Below are 15958 nucleotides of genomic sequence, written 5' to 3'. Positions count from 1 at the left end.
ACGTACTTTGCAGTTCTATAAATAGCCAAAATAAACACACACACAAAAAAAACTCATTTTGGACATGCCTCTATAGAAAAAAGGCTGGGCATATCTAATCTAGATATAATGACGTAAGACTTTGTAGTCGAAAATCACATAATTGCTAAGACTCTAGTGAACTTACTTACAAGTTTGACATTTATAACATTCTTTGTCCTAGAAAACTGTCTAGAATATCTCGATCTTTGACATTTCTTCAATTTCAAATATTGCAACAGTTGCGTTATTCCTGATTTAACAGAAGTATTTACACAGTGAGCAGCTGCAATTACAGTAGTGATGGTAATAGTGAATGTTTAAAATTCATGAAATATTATAGTAATGCTTGTGTCATAGTAAAGAAAATTGAAACAATTAAAAAGAGGTTAGATCTAAAACAAAAGGGAGGCAACGTCAGAAGCGTCTGTACCTTGGCAACGTTCACTATGCATAATAAAATGTTTTCAAAAACATGGCTTAGTAACATGAAGAATCAACATGGATTCCATAGCCTATGTAGTTAAAATATATACAAGTCAAATGGTTTATCACGGCCAGAAATTTGTACAAACCGGACAGAAGTTGCGAAATTGTCATTTGTGCAGGAAAGAAGCGTTTACCATAATGTTCAGTACTGGACAGGTATAGTGACATACGTGGTAGACAATGAAAGCAGTAACATTTTTTTATTAAAAAAAAATAAACAATGAGACAAACATTCTTTGGACGGTTCAAAAATCCCATGTTAAACATACGATAAAGCCCGAAACGCGTGAAAATGTTCCGAATGTAAATCGGGTGAAGTAGGCGCTCTATGTATAGAGTTAGATTATGCGTCTTGATACTGTACCAGAGGGGTCGGTCAATTGTGGGTTATTGATTACACTGGGCGAGTCTACTTACTTATTACTTGAGGATGAAAAAAACGTGTTTTTTAAATGTTGCTCTTAAACAAGGGTGGCGGTTGAACTACAAAAAGTACAACAACAGTTAATTCACAACAAATCGTACGGTATGTTTTATAATCAGTAGAAGCTAATCGTATTTATGCATATGAGACCTGTTTCACCCATAAGTAAAGAATTCACAGGTCCATCAGAAATATTTTCCCAGCGCGCATATACTTCACCTATTCCATATGATCGCGGCCTCCAGGCCAGGCCGCGATCAAAAATATCTTAAATAGAAATCAGGTTAGTCTGGTCGGTTACTTTTTGAGATTGCATTACCACATTTTGCTTTTTTGTCTTTTCAGTTCTTGTGTACGAAACAAGGAGAGTCTGTTTTTCATGCAGCTTGTCTGATCAAGCAGGCTTTATTAAACTTTGGTTCAGAAAATTGAAAGGTAAAATTGTATACTTCTGCTTCAGAGTATAACGAATAAAGTCAAATACATGTTTTAACAATATCTATGAAGAAATATTTGTTTTGCAAACCGTTTATTTCAAACACAATGTACGTGTAGTCCATAGATTCAAGTGAACAAAATAAGATAACAGGGATTTGTAAAATCTTGTTACTATTTTCAAGTCTTGGTTAGGCAAGTGATATCATAACAAAACTGTTGAGAATAATGCCAGAACATGCTACCGTCGGGATCAAATCAGAGATATCAGGTAAAGATTCCCGTCATAATGCTCTGCAGTAAACAAGTTTCTTATTTACGGAACAAATAACCTATACTTAACCCTATAGGAGGGACAGTAACCTGCTTGTTCCGGAAAAAAAAACACTTACTAAGGTTTCTATATATCCCCAAAAGTAATGGGTTTTGAGAATCTCATTTGTTTTGTTCCCTTGAATGTGTTAAGTCCAACCTTTACAGCTGCACATAAATTGTTAATTAGTGTCTTGCGACTGATTTTTGGAATTTAAACGTGCAGCAACGTATTGTACTAAAAAGAAAAGAAAATTATTCCACTTTTCTATTTGCATGAACTTTCAATACATATGCATTGACTTATATACGATATTAAACAGAATGTAACAATGCTATTGGATTATATATGGTAGAAGAAGATAAAAAAAAAAGTGCCATGATTACTGAAATGGCAAGAAATAATAAATACATGAATTTTCTAGGTTGTGTTTTCGTCAAATTTTAAATTGCAAACTTAGCATACTTATGGCGCGAAATAAATATATATAGGTTAATTTAGTCATCTGTCGTTGTATTTAGAGATGAAGATAACCGTTCGGATGATCCCCACGTCTGTTTGTAGACAAACAGATAAAGTAATGAATTTGTTTCCTGTCTCCATGATTAAACAAGGATTTATGAGTTGTTTAAATGTTTATGGTCAATGACAGGTGTAAATAAATTTGTTTATCTACCGAGGGCAAGTAATAGACATACTTATAAAGATAAAAACTGTTACAGTTTTATACATACTTTGAGATTAAAGGATGGTTTGATAATGGTGTTGAAGCTACAGTATCAAGGTAAAAAGTCTTCGCAAAATATTTATAATCCTAATTTGTCAGATGTTTAATTTTGTATGCGCATGAAAGTTATCAAATATTTACAATGCCCTTATTATTTATTTAGCTATAGGTACCGTAGCCCGTTTGTCAATGTACTTTACGCAATCGTGGAGACTTGTATCAGAAAAACAATGGGTATCGTTTATTTCAACTTCTTCAACCTTTAGCCTGCTAAATTTCTAAAATGGACTGGTCCATCATTCAATTTGGTCAGTACCATTTATTTTTCGAATGGGTGTTCACTGAAAATTTACTGATTGAATAGCGAACAGCACAGGACGTGCAGACTGATCTTGGTATGCACTGGTCGCAAAGGCAAAATCACTTGCCACCAGCAGGTTAAATTCTAAAGATGGATATTTGATTTTCAATGAAACTTTTAAATCATTGACAATTTGCACAAATGCTTATCGTGCGTTTTAAGTCAATACTGAACATCAAACTTTGTAATTTGAAGCCATTCATGGATTCAATGCTGCTGAATAATGCAGAATTGCGCTTCCATCTAAAAATCTATACAAACAGCTTTTTGATTTCGTTTATTTCGTTTTGAAGGGTCTCTGTTTTCAATAGACACTGTTTCAGTTTGACATGGTTTTCTATCTCGAGGGGTTTTGAAAAGTCCACTGTACATTATAATATACTATTACATATCATTCTGCTGTTTATTTTCAAACAAATTATCTTTCACATATATACAGCGGTAAATCATTAAGCATGTGGGTCACACAAATGACTGTGTCACTACATTGTAACGAACTTTCATTAGGTTTATGAAAATTCAATTAACACATAACGTTACAATAAATTACAGCGAACAGGTCACAGAAAACATGCTATAATTGTATTATGTGAAGTTTTCCTGACTGAGATAATCACGCGATGTTAAAAGTAATGTCGAGTGAGCAGATATTTCAGAAATCAGTCTCTGCTCCTTCCAGTTTAAATAAATGTTTTAACGAATCAGCAAGTTCTAATGAAAATTTCTATATCTGGAAAGTTAGAAACAATATTCCACACTTTCTTAAAGTCTGCCGAATATTGACACACTTTCTTGAAAATATATTACTCTGGAGGTTTAATTGGTAATACAAAACATTTGTGACAACTACAAGAATAGAACTGTTTGGTGTCTCTAACAGTGACAACAAAAATCGATTCGCTTGTACAAAATGTGTTTCTGTATATAGCTTGACATTTTGCTTTGTAAATACTTGTATATCTTATTCCATATTTCACAAGGCATTTTAAGAGCAGGAAGTTATGGAATAGAAGGGCATACACGCTGACATTCTGTAGATAATTTCATTGAGGTTGTTGAGACATTTGCATTTTTGTAAAATTCTGGCAAACCGGAAAGAAAATCACCTAACACTCCTAACACTTAGGTTCACTAAAAACTTTTCTTCACTGTCTAGCAATACTTTCTTCGGGCATACAAATACTATTTCAGTGAAACATTTGTCAGTATAAAAGGTTTTGTAGTGTCTTTTCGCAATACAAATGTACTACATAAAATGACATCGTCAAATTAAATATACAACAGATGTATTAGATCAAGTACTAACTGACAGTCACATTTCATGGTGTTAAAACCAGGTGATGTATCATAAATCATGATTTAATTGGTATCTTTGTAAGTATGAAACATATTTGAAACAAATCAGAGCAATTCCAATGCTGTTGCCTTACAATGACCCGGTTTGTCTATAAAGAAAACATGGCATCGGGTCTACCAGCTATTCAGGAAACACGCCAATCTAATACTACCTTTTATTGTGTTCGCAAGTAAACATTTTTAAAAGGTTTTTTTATATTACAATGAATCTAACAAATTTACAAAACCCTGTTTTGTTTTTGCTCAATTCATAATCACACCGATGCAATTCAGGCTATATGGTGACTTTCCAGCATTTGATGTTCGAAGAAGACTCCAGGAATCCCTCCCGGTATTATTTCAAGCACGAACAGGCACCTCGGTAAAACCACCAACCTTCCGTGAGACAGCTGGACGATTTCTTCACATGAAAGAATTCTACATCGAAATTAGATTTGAACCCAAAGCGGTGAAGGGCAAGTGAATTTGATGTCATCGACCGCTTGGCCAAGACGTTCTGTAAAACTGCAACATTAACAGTGTATAACTTTAAATTTAGCACTAAGGAAATGCCATCGTAAACAAGAAATAACTCTATAAACTAAACTAATGAAAATGTAATATCAATGATATCAGGTAAAAAAAAATGAAATTTCCCTATCCTAAATTAGTCTACTATGTGCTACCCAATTAAGTTCTATATAAGGTATCGGGTAAACAAATTCACTCCGTTCACGTCATATTATTTCATGGCAGGATTAATTTGCTTTGTTTCAATGACGATAAAATTCAGTACTAATACTTTTCTTATTTAATCCCCCGCCGTGGCGGAGAGATTATAGGAATGGTCTGCGTCCGTCCGTCCTTCCGTCCGTCCTTCCGTCTTTCCGTCCTTCCGTCCGTAACAAAATCGTGCCCGGTCCATATCTCCTTAACCCCTTGAAGGATTTTCATGAAACTTGGGTCAAATGATCACCTCATCAAGACAATGTGAAGAACCCATGAGTCAGCCTTGTAGGTTCAATGTCAAGGTCACAACTCAAGGTCAAAGGTTTGAGCCTGCCATTTTGTGTCCGCTCTATATCTCATAAACCCCTTGAAAGAATTTTATAAAACTTGGGTCAAATGATCACCTCATCAAGACGATGTGCAGAACCCATGAGTCAGCCATGCCGGCTCAAGGTCAAGGTCACAACTTAGGGTCAAAGGTTTTGAGCCTTCCATTTTGTGTCCGCTCTATATCTTCTAAACTCCTTGAAGGATTTTCATGAAAGTTGGGTCAGATGATCACCTCATCAAGACGATGTGCAGAACCCATGAGTCAGCCTTGTCGGCTCAAGGTCAAGGTCACAACTCAAGGTCAAAGGTTTGAGCCTTCCATTTTGTGTCCGCTCTATATCTCCCAAACCCCTTGAATGAATTTTATCAAACTTGGGTCAAATGATCACCTCATCAAGACGATGTGCAGAACCCATGAGTCAGTCATGCCGGCTCAAGGTCACAACTTAGGGTCAAAGGTTTGAGCCTTCCATTTCGTGTCCGCTCTATATCTCCTAAACCCCTTGAAGCAATTTTATAAAACTTGGGTAAAATGATTACCTCATTAAAACGATGTGCAGAAATAATGAGTCAACCATGCCAGCTCAAGGTCAAGGTCACAACTAAGAGTCGAAGGTTTGAGCCTTCCATTTTGTGTCCACTCTGTATCTCCTAAACCCCTTGAAGGATTTTCATCAAACTTGGGTCAAATGATCACCTCATCAAGAACTCATGAGTCAGTTATGTCAACTCAAGGTCAAGGTCACAACTGAAGGTCAAAGGTTTCAGCTCTGTATCTCCTAAAGCCCTTGAAGGATTTTCATGAAACTTTGGTCAAATGATCACCTCATCAAGACGTTGTGCAGAATTCATGAGTCAGCCATGTCAGTTCAAGGTAAAGGTCACAGCTAAAATCAAAGGTTTACCCTTTCACTATCCATAGCAGTGGCGGGGGATTTAGCTGTCTTTCAGACTGCCTTATTTATATTAAAACGTCCATTCCTTGTTTAAATTGACATTTTTCAGGTTTATATGTCTGATTTATACTTATTATTACTGCAGTCCTTGTATGTGGGTTGAAATAAGTAAGGTTTTTTAGTCTGTGTTGCCATGGCTTTGAATTTGAGAACTTAAGAGAACAATTCTCGGAATTAAGAAGAACGATGAAATACTGATAATTGTGCTACAATTTAATAAAAACATTCGTTGTTTCACATCCCTAAAATATACGCACATTGTAATGATCTGTACTCTGTTTTCTGTCTACTGTGTCACTTTTTATTATATTTTTTTTAAAGAAGAAAAATTCTCGGAGCAATTTTCTGAATGTATCCTGACAATAGTTCTAATTATTGATTCCGAACAATTGTGGTGAACTTGAGAGAGGAATTCCGCGTTTTATGATCGTAAAACTATACAGCCTGAGCTCACAGGGAGTCTTGTACACATACACAGATCAGCTTAAGTGATATTGCAATGTTTTAGGCAAATCGAAAATAGAGAGACATCCATAATTGTTCATAACACGATCTAGAATCAATTAACTACGTTCGTGATCAGAAATGAGGAATTGTTATTATGAAAAAGGCTTATAAATAGGTCATAGCAGACTTTCTTAGACTGGAAAGAATTCGATAAGAAAAAAAATTAAAGCGTGTTTGGTAGACAATTTGTGAGTGTGTAAGTGTATGTGTACGTGGCTGCCATTTAAACCAGGTACAGAGTTAAACTGCAGCCACGATGCCATTATATTCCAGGCACTTTTCACTTCAGCCTGATTCAGGCAAACACTGTATCAAAATAATAGGTAATTGGACATTAAATTCTCTAGTTTCAAAATATTTGAATGATCTTGTAAGATGCGCTTTAGAAAATACCCACAATATCAAAAGTATTACCGTGTAACGTTAAACAACCACTTTAAAGGAAATCTTATTCCGCCTCAAAGCATTAAAAGCTGTTTCAAATGAAATTGTCAGAACTGCATATTTCAAGAAGGTTTGTTCCAAAGTACCACCAGCCTTTGCAAACGAATGAAATGTTTGGTTAATAATGCAGGTCTTCAATATTTAGCGTAGTAAACATAGCCATGTATATTTGATCCTACCTACTTTTAGTTATACACTAAACTCCCGGAATTTTACCCGCTAGTGACAATGACCCTACTCGTCTATTGTCGTCCTAGACTTAGCTGTTTTACAACATTCGACGCGACTGGAAATCACAATTGATTAACTGTAAGAGATTTTTACTTCATACATCAAACAAAAGCTGCACTGTTGGTCTACAAGAATCAATTTTGATTTCTTAACCCCAACAACTTCTGCCTCGCGAATTGATTTTGTACGCCTATATCTTTCTCACAAAACGTAGTTATCTGCATTTTCACCATTGCATATTTGTGAACGATCAAAGCAGACCGTTTATGGAAACGCATTTCTCTTAAAGCAATTTGCACATTTCTCTAGAAAACTGCACAAATGGAAAAAATCTAAACAAGGTGCTTGCTTGTTATAACTTCGTCCAAACAAAAAGTTGTCTACCTAGCAATTCGATACCAAAATCATAGCGTTTTTTATTTCAAACAAATCCAGTCTTAGCCATTTCTTATACACAAACTTTTCAGTGGCCAACCTGCTTTTTATTCAAACAGTTTACAAAAAATCTCGTGGCGTTTCAATTTTTGCTCGCATAACATTTTTACTCTCTAACTTTATGAATAATTTACACGATGCTGAAACAGGGACGCCGCCAATTTTCAAAAAGATAATGTTTTGAACATTTCACAGTTCATTTGTGTATTTCGTTAATTGTTGGAGACATTTATTCTTAAGGGAGCAACAGGGTTGCAGTTGTACAACTAAACATTAAAATACTCTTTCCATATTCATAAGTTATTTCTCATAATAAGTAAAAGCAATGTCCCTATGCAGGCCCGTGTGCAGGATTTTTTTGCTGGGGGGGCCCAACCTGGGGTGGGTTCGGGAGGGGTATCCCCTCCCGATTGCGAAATTTTTTTAATATGGCACATGAATAGATGCATTTTCCTGCTACCTGAAACACCTTTAAGGATGCATGAATGTATCATATATTTAAGGAAAAGTCTACTTTTTAATCATTTCATTGAGCCTTTTTCAGTGTATGTATGATTGTACAGTCACAGTGTATGGACTTATTTTCTGTATGATACCCAGTTGAAAAAAATGTTGAAGTTTTAAGATGATTATTAAGAAGACTAGCTCCTAGACTATGATATTTTTTTCCCATTTTTATGATTTCATGTAGTGAACTGAGCCAGTCTATATACTATGTCCAATATTACAATTTTAACATCAGTCCTCTTAGAAAATCTCTAGAATAGACTGGCTTTTGTCTCTATGAACATAAAAAAGAAAAAAAATCATAGAAATGTCATAATTATCAGTCTAGTGGCTAGTCTATTTATTAAGGGTGTCCTATTTGCTAAATGGCCAAATGTTTTTAGATTTCCAACAAAACAAACGAAATATTATGACAATTACTATTTACATCGTAGATTTCAAATGACAATGAACTCTTAACTGTACCAAAGATCTATAAAAATAAATAGACGTGTATTTTATACTTCTTTGACTGTACAAACTATAACATCACAGCACATATTAAGTGATATTTTTATGTATAAAACCCCTCATAAGTAACGAGTTTTAGATGCGTTTTGTGAGATTTACTGAGAAACTACTTTTAAAACTATGAGAGTTTTTAAGTAAGGTTATTGGACCCAAAAGAGTAAAATTGATACAGTAGTTTCAAATTCATAATTGTTGTAAAATAAAATGATCAATTTAATAAATTTGGGGAATGTGCCTTAATGTAGAAACAAAATACAACCATCATAATGTTTCAATTTTCAGATTCATTTTAAGATTTACTTAACAAAACCAACAATGTTCTGATCATTTTATAACAATTCCAAAGAGTAAAAAAAACATAATAGTTTCTCCACTACCCAATCAAGTACCGATCAAGCGATCAATGAAGCATGCACAGATAAACTTTTACCTGTGACATGCCTGGGGCTAATTTCCACTACCGGACACGGTTTTATGGCTCTTTAGCCTGTGTATTGCTGTCAAATCAAGCCAGTTGCGCTGGTGTATAAATTTGTTAATTGAGGGGCCCATAGTAATAAAATTCGTAACTAGGCAGCCAGCTGGGGGGGCCCGGGCCCCCTGGCCCCCCACCTGGACACGTGCCTGCTATGTTTGATTAAATTCACCTGTTCATTCTCAGTTTTATGATAAATTACAAATGTTAAATTACTATTGCTTAAATATCTCAAATTACAATTACAAAATTACCTCTGATAATTACTAGGAATCCTAACTACATTGATCATATTTCAATTGTTCTTATGTAGGACTTGCATTCATGAACATGCTTCTTGTATCGCATGGCATATGAAGCCAGTTTCATGTCTGAACACAATTTAAAATATCTAGTTACATAATTCTCATTTTACGATAATACTGATTGCTTTCCGCATCTGATGAATATTGTATGAATTAACTTCCTAGTAAGAGATAACGACTGATTAAAACATTGGAAGCTTATCCCTTACCCTGCTAAATTTCTACAATGAACTTGTCCATCTTTCAATTTGAACAGTACCATTAACTGTTAAAAGGGGTGCTTACCAAAAAGATACTGGCTGAATGGCGAACAGTGCAGACCATGATCAGACTGCACGGATGTACAGGATGATCTTGGTCTGCACTGGTCGCAAAAGCAGAATTACTTGCCGCCGGCAGGCTATGGGTTAATAATGTCCCTATGATGTATATGACAAAGCATTCGCTGGAACTAAACAATATACAAATGTTTATTTCCCCGCTTTTTCTTTGATCCAAGAAATTTATCACTATACTATGTCAATGTCTCGGAAAGCATCGAAGATATGGGGGTTTTTTTGTTGTTTTTTTTTAATGTTTCTAATTGTAGAAACGATCCTGTGGGATTGCCTCAGTAAGGCTCACTGCGGACAAATTAACACAATATGGTGGCAACTACTTGCTTTGCCGATTTAAGAAACTCAGTTGGGTGCCTCTTAGATATTAACATAACTATTACTTTATTTTCAATTTAATAATTTGATGTTTGCAAGTTTTGTAACTTTAAGTATAAGCGAATATCAAGAAATCATTGGCCTCTTTTTACCTTGCTATAAACTTGTGCCAAAGTGTTTTGTTTTTTCTTTTAGCATATTTTATCTAACTACTGATCTCTGTTGACTAGTGATAAAACAATTAAGTAGTTTCCGACTTTCACATGTTTTGCTTTACATTCAAATTTGAGCTTTATCTATGTGTACGGTAAAGAACTATTGCCGGTAAGGTTTTGCTTAACAAGCAATCAAGCTGTCTGCAAGAGAGGAGCACTCAGTGCATGTGTGCAATTACTTGATTGGTATAGACAATACAACTTTTACTCATTATGGCATCTTAATAGAATTACCGAGATGTTAAAGAAAGACGGCTCGACTGATGTGTGTAAGAAAATCTATCATTGCTAAAATAAGTCAAACTGATTGTTAACTTCTTAAATTTCGCTTTCTTCAGTAATCAAGACGGGAATTGAAATTTCGTGGAAAATTGCATAAATATCTCCGGAAACCAGATTAATTTAAACGCATGCTTCGTAGACGCCAATTTCCTGTAACAAAAGCTAGTTATTTAATTTAAGTAATGACTCTATAACGCAAAGAATCAAGATGGTTTTTTTTTATCATGCATACTTAACGCCAATAAAAACGCAACGTTTTTGTCTTTCGATTTTCTACAGATTCTGAAGATGTTGTCGTTATTGTTGTTCCATGCTTTGCTTCATTCCTATTTATCTTTATTACAGTAGAAGCGGTTTGCTATCAAGTGCACATAGTTTAACCAGTTTTTTTTTTTCGTATTTTCGTATTGAATGGAACTTGCGTTATAATGGAGTTAAGTATACGTAACAAATGGTCTTGTTTTACCACACCAGTTTATTTGCTCTGTACTATGCAGATGTGATCAATTATTGATATTAATCTCCATTACTGCAAAATCATTATCTTAAGTGTTTGCGTTATTTAGTCATTCAATAGAAACTAGAGTCAAAAACGTGCATATAGAAGAAAAAGATTATAGTGCATAAAGTCAAAAACTCCCTAAGCCCTATTTTCTAGCATCATATTGGACTTTACCTTGAGCGTCTCATATAGGCGGATGATATGTGGGTGCCGTATTTGACCGAGTATCCGAGCTTCTCTGTGCAAGTTGTTTCGAGTGTAATCCTCCTTTATTTTTCTTGTATCAATGATTTTAATGGCAACCTGGAAAAAGAACAATGTTACGTTACGTGTTTTAGGCGTAGGATGAAAACGTACATAAATAGTAAAATGCTTGAACAAAAGAAGAAAGGTTTAGGCTACATGCAGAGGACAGTAAAAAAGGCATAGACTCTAGCCTAAACAAGAACGTCACAAGAAGACTTACGGCCTAAATCACTTAATCCAAACTAAAATAATATATTATATAGCGTACATTTATCGTATAAAGCATACCTTGCGTCTTTAATAATCGTATAAAGCATATCTTGCATCTACAAATATCGTATGAAACATATATTGCGTCTACATTTATCGTATAAAGTATATCTTGAGTCTACATTTATCGTATAAAGCATATCTTGCGTCTTTAATAATCGTTTAAAGCAAATATTGCTTCTACATTTATCGTATAAAGTATATCTTGAGTCTACATTTATCATATAAAGTATATTTTGAGTCTACATTTATCGTTTAAAGCATATCTTGCGTCTACGTTTATCGTATAAAGCATAATCTTGGTTCTTTGATAATCGTTTAAAGCATATCTTGCGTCTACATTTATCCTATAAAGCATATCTTGCGTCTACATTTATCGTATAAAGCATATCTTGCGTCTACATTTATCCTATAAAGTATATCTTGCGTCTACATTTATCGTATAAAGTATATCTTGAGTCTACATTTATCGTATAAAGCACGTCTTGCGTCTTTAATAATCGTTTAAAGCAAATATTGCGTCTACATTTATCGTATAAATTTATCATATAAAGTATATCTTGAGTCTACATTTATCGTATAAAGCATATCTTGCGTCTTTAATAATCGTTTAAAGCATATCTTGCGTCTACATTTATCCTATAAAGTATATCTTGCGTCTACATTTATCGTATAAAGCATACCTTGCGTCTTTAATAATCGTTTAAAGCAAATATTGCGTCTACATTTATCGTATAAAGTATATCTGGAAGAACATTTCTAAAGGACATACAGGAAAATGTACGGATTATTACTTTAAACGAAGCAGACAACAGAAGAACAGAATTCCTGTTTACTGCACTATTTCCTTTCAGTGCGTATTCATTGTACTTTGTGCCAGAGTTTTTGTTTAAGAGACGAAGTCACTTGTTCAAACGTCTTGTTCTTCTATTTAAGCTGAAAAAACCCTGCTTAAACCAGGAGCAACCGGTCTATATTTACCTCAATACGTGACGGAATATCTCAACTGCTATCGAGAGTATAGCACTCGAGACTATTAAAATATCAAAATAGCAGAAAACAACTTTAAAATTTACTGATAATGTCTCTAACTTGGACTTTTGACCCCGTCCACTCAACAGGACATACAACAGGGCCAAATGCTGACTTCTCAAGCCTATCCTTCCGATAAAATACCAACCATGGGTACCAATTACCATGTTAGACCCCGGTCCAATCACAATAAGAGTTTAATCCGCACTAGATATTCTCTAAGCTTCTGACAACGGGTCACAGTTTGTTAAACTAGCGGTTACATATATCTAAATTACTAACGCATTTGATAATTTTTGATTATATTAATAAGCCATTTATCAGCTGTTCAAGCCTTAGAAAGTTATTCAAAATAGACAGATATCTTCTCCGCAGTTGAGTAGGATTACCGGCTAATCCCCTTTTTATTGAACAGGTTATCAGTGCTTATTTTGGCATGTTTGCGAACTGAAACCTCCTCAATATAAATGCATATCTTAACTGAAAACGGTTGTCAAATGAGATCGTCAAGTATCACAAACTGGTTTACAGAAGATCTCGTATTATGACATGGGTATTCAATTAGGGTGTCGTTCTTGTTGTGGTACAGAAATAACAGTTTCACGAAAATGTTTTGAAAGAGTAACATAGAAAGCAATCAAATGATCTAACTGATTTAGACACGCAATATCTCTTTTCCAATTTTTCAACCCGTATATACATTGTCTTTTGTTCATCTATACCCTACTTTAAAACCCCATAGCAAATAATTATTTCAATTTTGCAAGTAGGCCAGAAAGTATTCAACGCAATGAACAATAAAACAACGGTGTTGTTTGACAAGATATACAGCTTCTGATGCATATGTAACCATGGACCATGCCTCTGTAACCATGGACCATGCCGCTGTAACCATCGGCCATGCCTCTGTAACCATGGACCATGCCTCTGTAACCATGGGCCATGCCTCTGGTAATACGAATGAAAGGCTTCCTATATACCTCCGTTTATCCTGTCAAAAATCTCTATAACTTATAATTATCCGTTAGAAATAACGACAGAAGAGAATATAACTTTTACTTTTGAAAATCTTCATTTTTAAATTTTGTAGTAATTTCAAGCAGAGATAGATAATAGCTAATAAATACTGATATATCTTCACAGTGTTGATGTTTTTAGGAAAATTTGATCTTGTTAACCTTTTCATTGAAATATGTTATACATTGTTCAAAACACTTTCTTTTTCAACGTTTTTAATAATGCATAAACTTTCGCACATATTTAAGACATAAACGTATGAAACAAAGAGAATAGTTAATCGACCTAATATGGAAGCCGCCCATCTCCTTAAAAATACATCGCAAAAGATATATACTTTACTTAAGATCCTTAAATTGCAACATAAACTTGGTCTAAACGTGCGTTTTACCGAGAAAATTGGATTATCCACGTGTAATATTGGTTCAATGCATGATTTCTCGAACTAATTTCTCCCGCTTCTGACATTTCGTTCCAATTACATTGTATATTTTCACGGTTACATGTAACTAAATGACTTTCAGTGTAATTGAAAGTGAGTTCGATCAATTCTAATTATATGGATCTGTAGAAAAACCAGATACAAATAAAAGAGGCTGAGCAACTATCCCCATTCCGTAAAAATCAATTGTTTCAAAACACTCGTTAACTGTCGCAAATTAATCATATGAAATTGATTCGAACCGTTTCGTAGTATCAGGAAATGTATAAAGCCTAGTTTGTTTCCTTTAAATTGCAATACATACATTTCAAAGTTTGCTTTTACTTTCAAACAAATTAAGTGGCACGCTTCCTTGTTGAAATATAGATTAAAAGATGATTTTTAAGATCAACGTCAACAGAAAAAAGCCCAGCATCTGTTGGTTGTTCACGAGTTCAGTTATATACTGAGAGATATCAGCTGAAACAAATGTACTGTATCATTTATTCATTCCTAAACCGTTTAAAGTTATTCTTTAGTTTAAAGCTGGTGAAAAAGGATTTACCTTGAATTATCTTATAAAAGACGAAACCATTGCTTTGCTTTTTAACCTGTCGACCACATTTTCAGCAATCAAAATATTTAAAAGGTAACAAGATGTGTCTGGCATTTACTGTTTACAATAATAGTTTAAATGCCGCCAATTCGACGAATATTAAATATAAAGCACACCAATTAACGTTAGTGTTTCATATTGTAAGTGTTTATGAATATAAATGAAGGATATCTGGTACTGGTGCCCTCATTATGCGAAAAAAATCAATTAACATAATAACAAAGACAAATATAAGTCCATTGTCATGAAGTAGTACGGAGGATACAGTTACGATGCGTGTGTTTACACTGTGATATACTGGGGTCGACGGCTCTACTATCCGTCTCTTGCTATCCGTCTCTTGCTTGCTTCGTGTCAAAGCAAAAATAGAGTGTCCACATGAAATCATGTTTAGTCAGGGTGAAAAGGCTATCGATAAACGAAATGGGCAAAATTATTATGTACAGATTTAATAAGATGTAGCATATACTTTCTGTCAAAGCCAACTTCAAAACATTTTATTTTAAAAGCAACTGAAATAAAGACGGTGCAAGTTAAAGCTAACAACAAACACAAAATGATGACTATGCTAACTAAATATTATATTTAACTGCCCATTGTTTCCAGTTGTAGTCAAACTATATATCACATGCTTTCATAGGCATCCAGTCCGCTTTTTACTGCTGGACACAGCTTTCAACCACCTTCATTGTGACTAAGGGGAAAAGTGACATGTAGTAAGCATTCGGTTCATAAAGCCTACTTTGATACTTGTTTGTTTCGACTGAGTCTTAATTTCAATTGTGTTTGTCCTGTCTCTATATTGTCTCCAAAGTCGTTGAGCACACGATGTTGTGCTTCTTAAGGATTTTTGATTTATAAATATTTACATGGTCATATCAGCGGCTTAAGTTAACATAATGTGTTAGGAATGATTTTCATTTTGTCCTCGACAGTTCGAAGGTGATACTTATTATCCATAATCTGCTTGTTATGTCCTCTTATGGCTAATATTTTGTTTTTTCTTCATCTATGCTTTTTGTATGTATCTATAATACAAATGTATATACGTCTATACATACACTGTGGAATGGTGGCTGGTTCTTTGGGCGTTGCTGTCCCTATTGTATCACAGTCCTTTTTTCTAGTATTCATAGTTATAACAGCAAATTTTGTATAAAGTCTCTTCAACGG

General features: G+C 34.5%; 1 protein-coding gene across 2 annotated transcripts in view; it reads right to left on the bottom strand.

The window, feature by feature from the left end:
- Window positions 1–15958, bottom strand: part of LOC123525741 (uncharacterized) — a 141478-nt gene that overhangs the window by 105281 nt on the left and 20239 nt on the right. For both annotated transcript variants that reach the window (XM_053538634.1, XM_053538635.1), the window contains exon 2: window positions 11358–11486. In XM_053538634.1, coding sequence (XP_053394609.1) covers window positions 11358–11486 — 129 coding nt within the window. The remainder of the gene's footprint in view (window positions 1–11357; window positions 11487–15958) is intronic.

This window comes from Mercenaria mercenaria, chromosome 3 (assembly GCF_021730395.1).
Source record: "Mercenaria mercenaria strain notata chromosome 3, MADL_Memer_1, whole genome shotgun sequence".
Classification (NCBI taxonomy): Eukaryota; Metazoa; Mollusca; class Bivalvia; order Venerida; family Veneridae; genus Mercenaria; species Mercenaria mercenaria.
The sequence above is the reverse complement of the archived record's forward strand: the minus strand, read 5'-3'. Positions and strand labels throughout refer to the sequence as shown.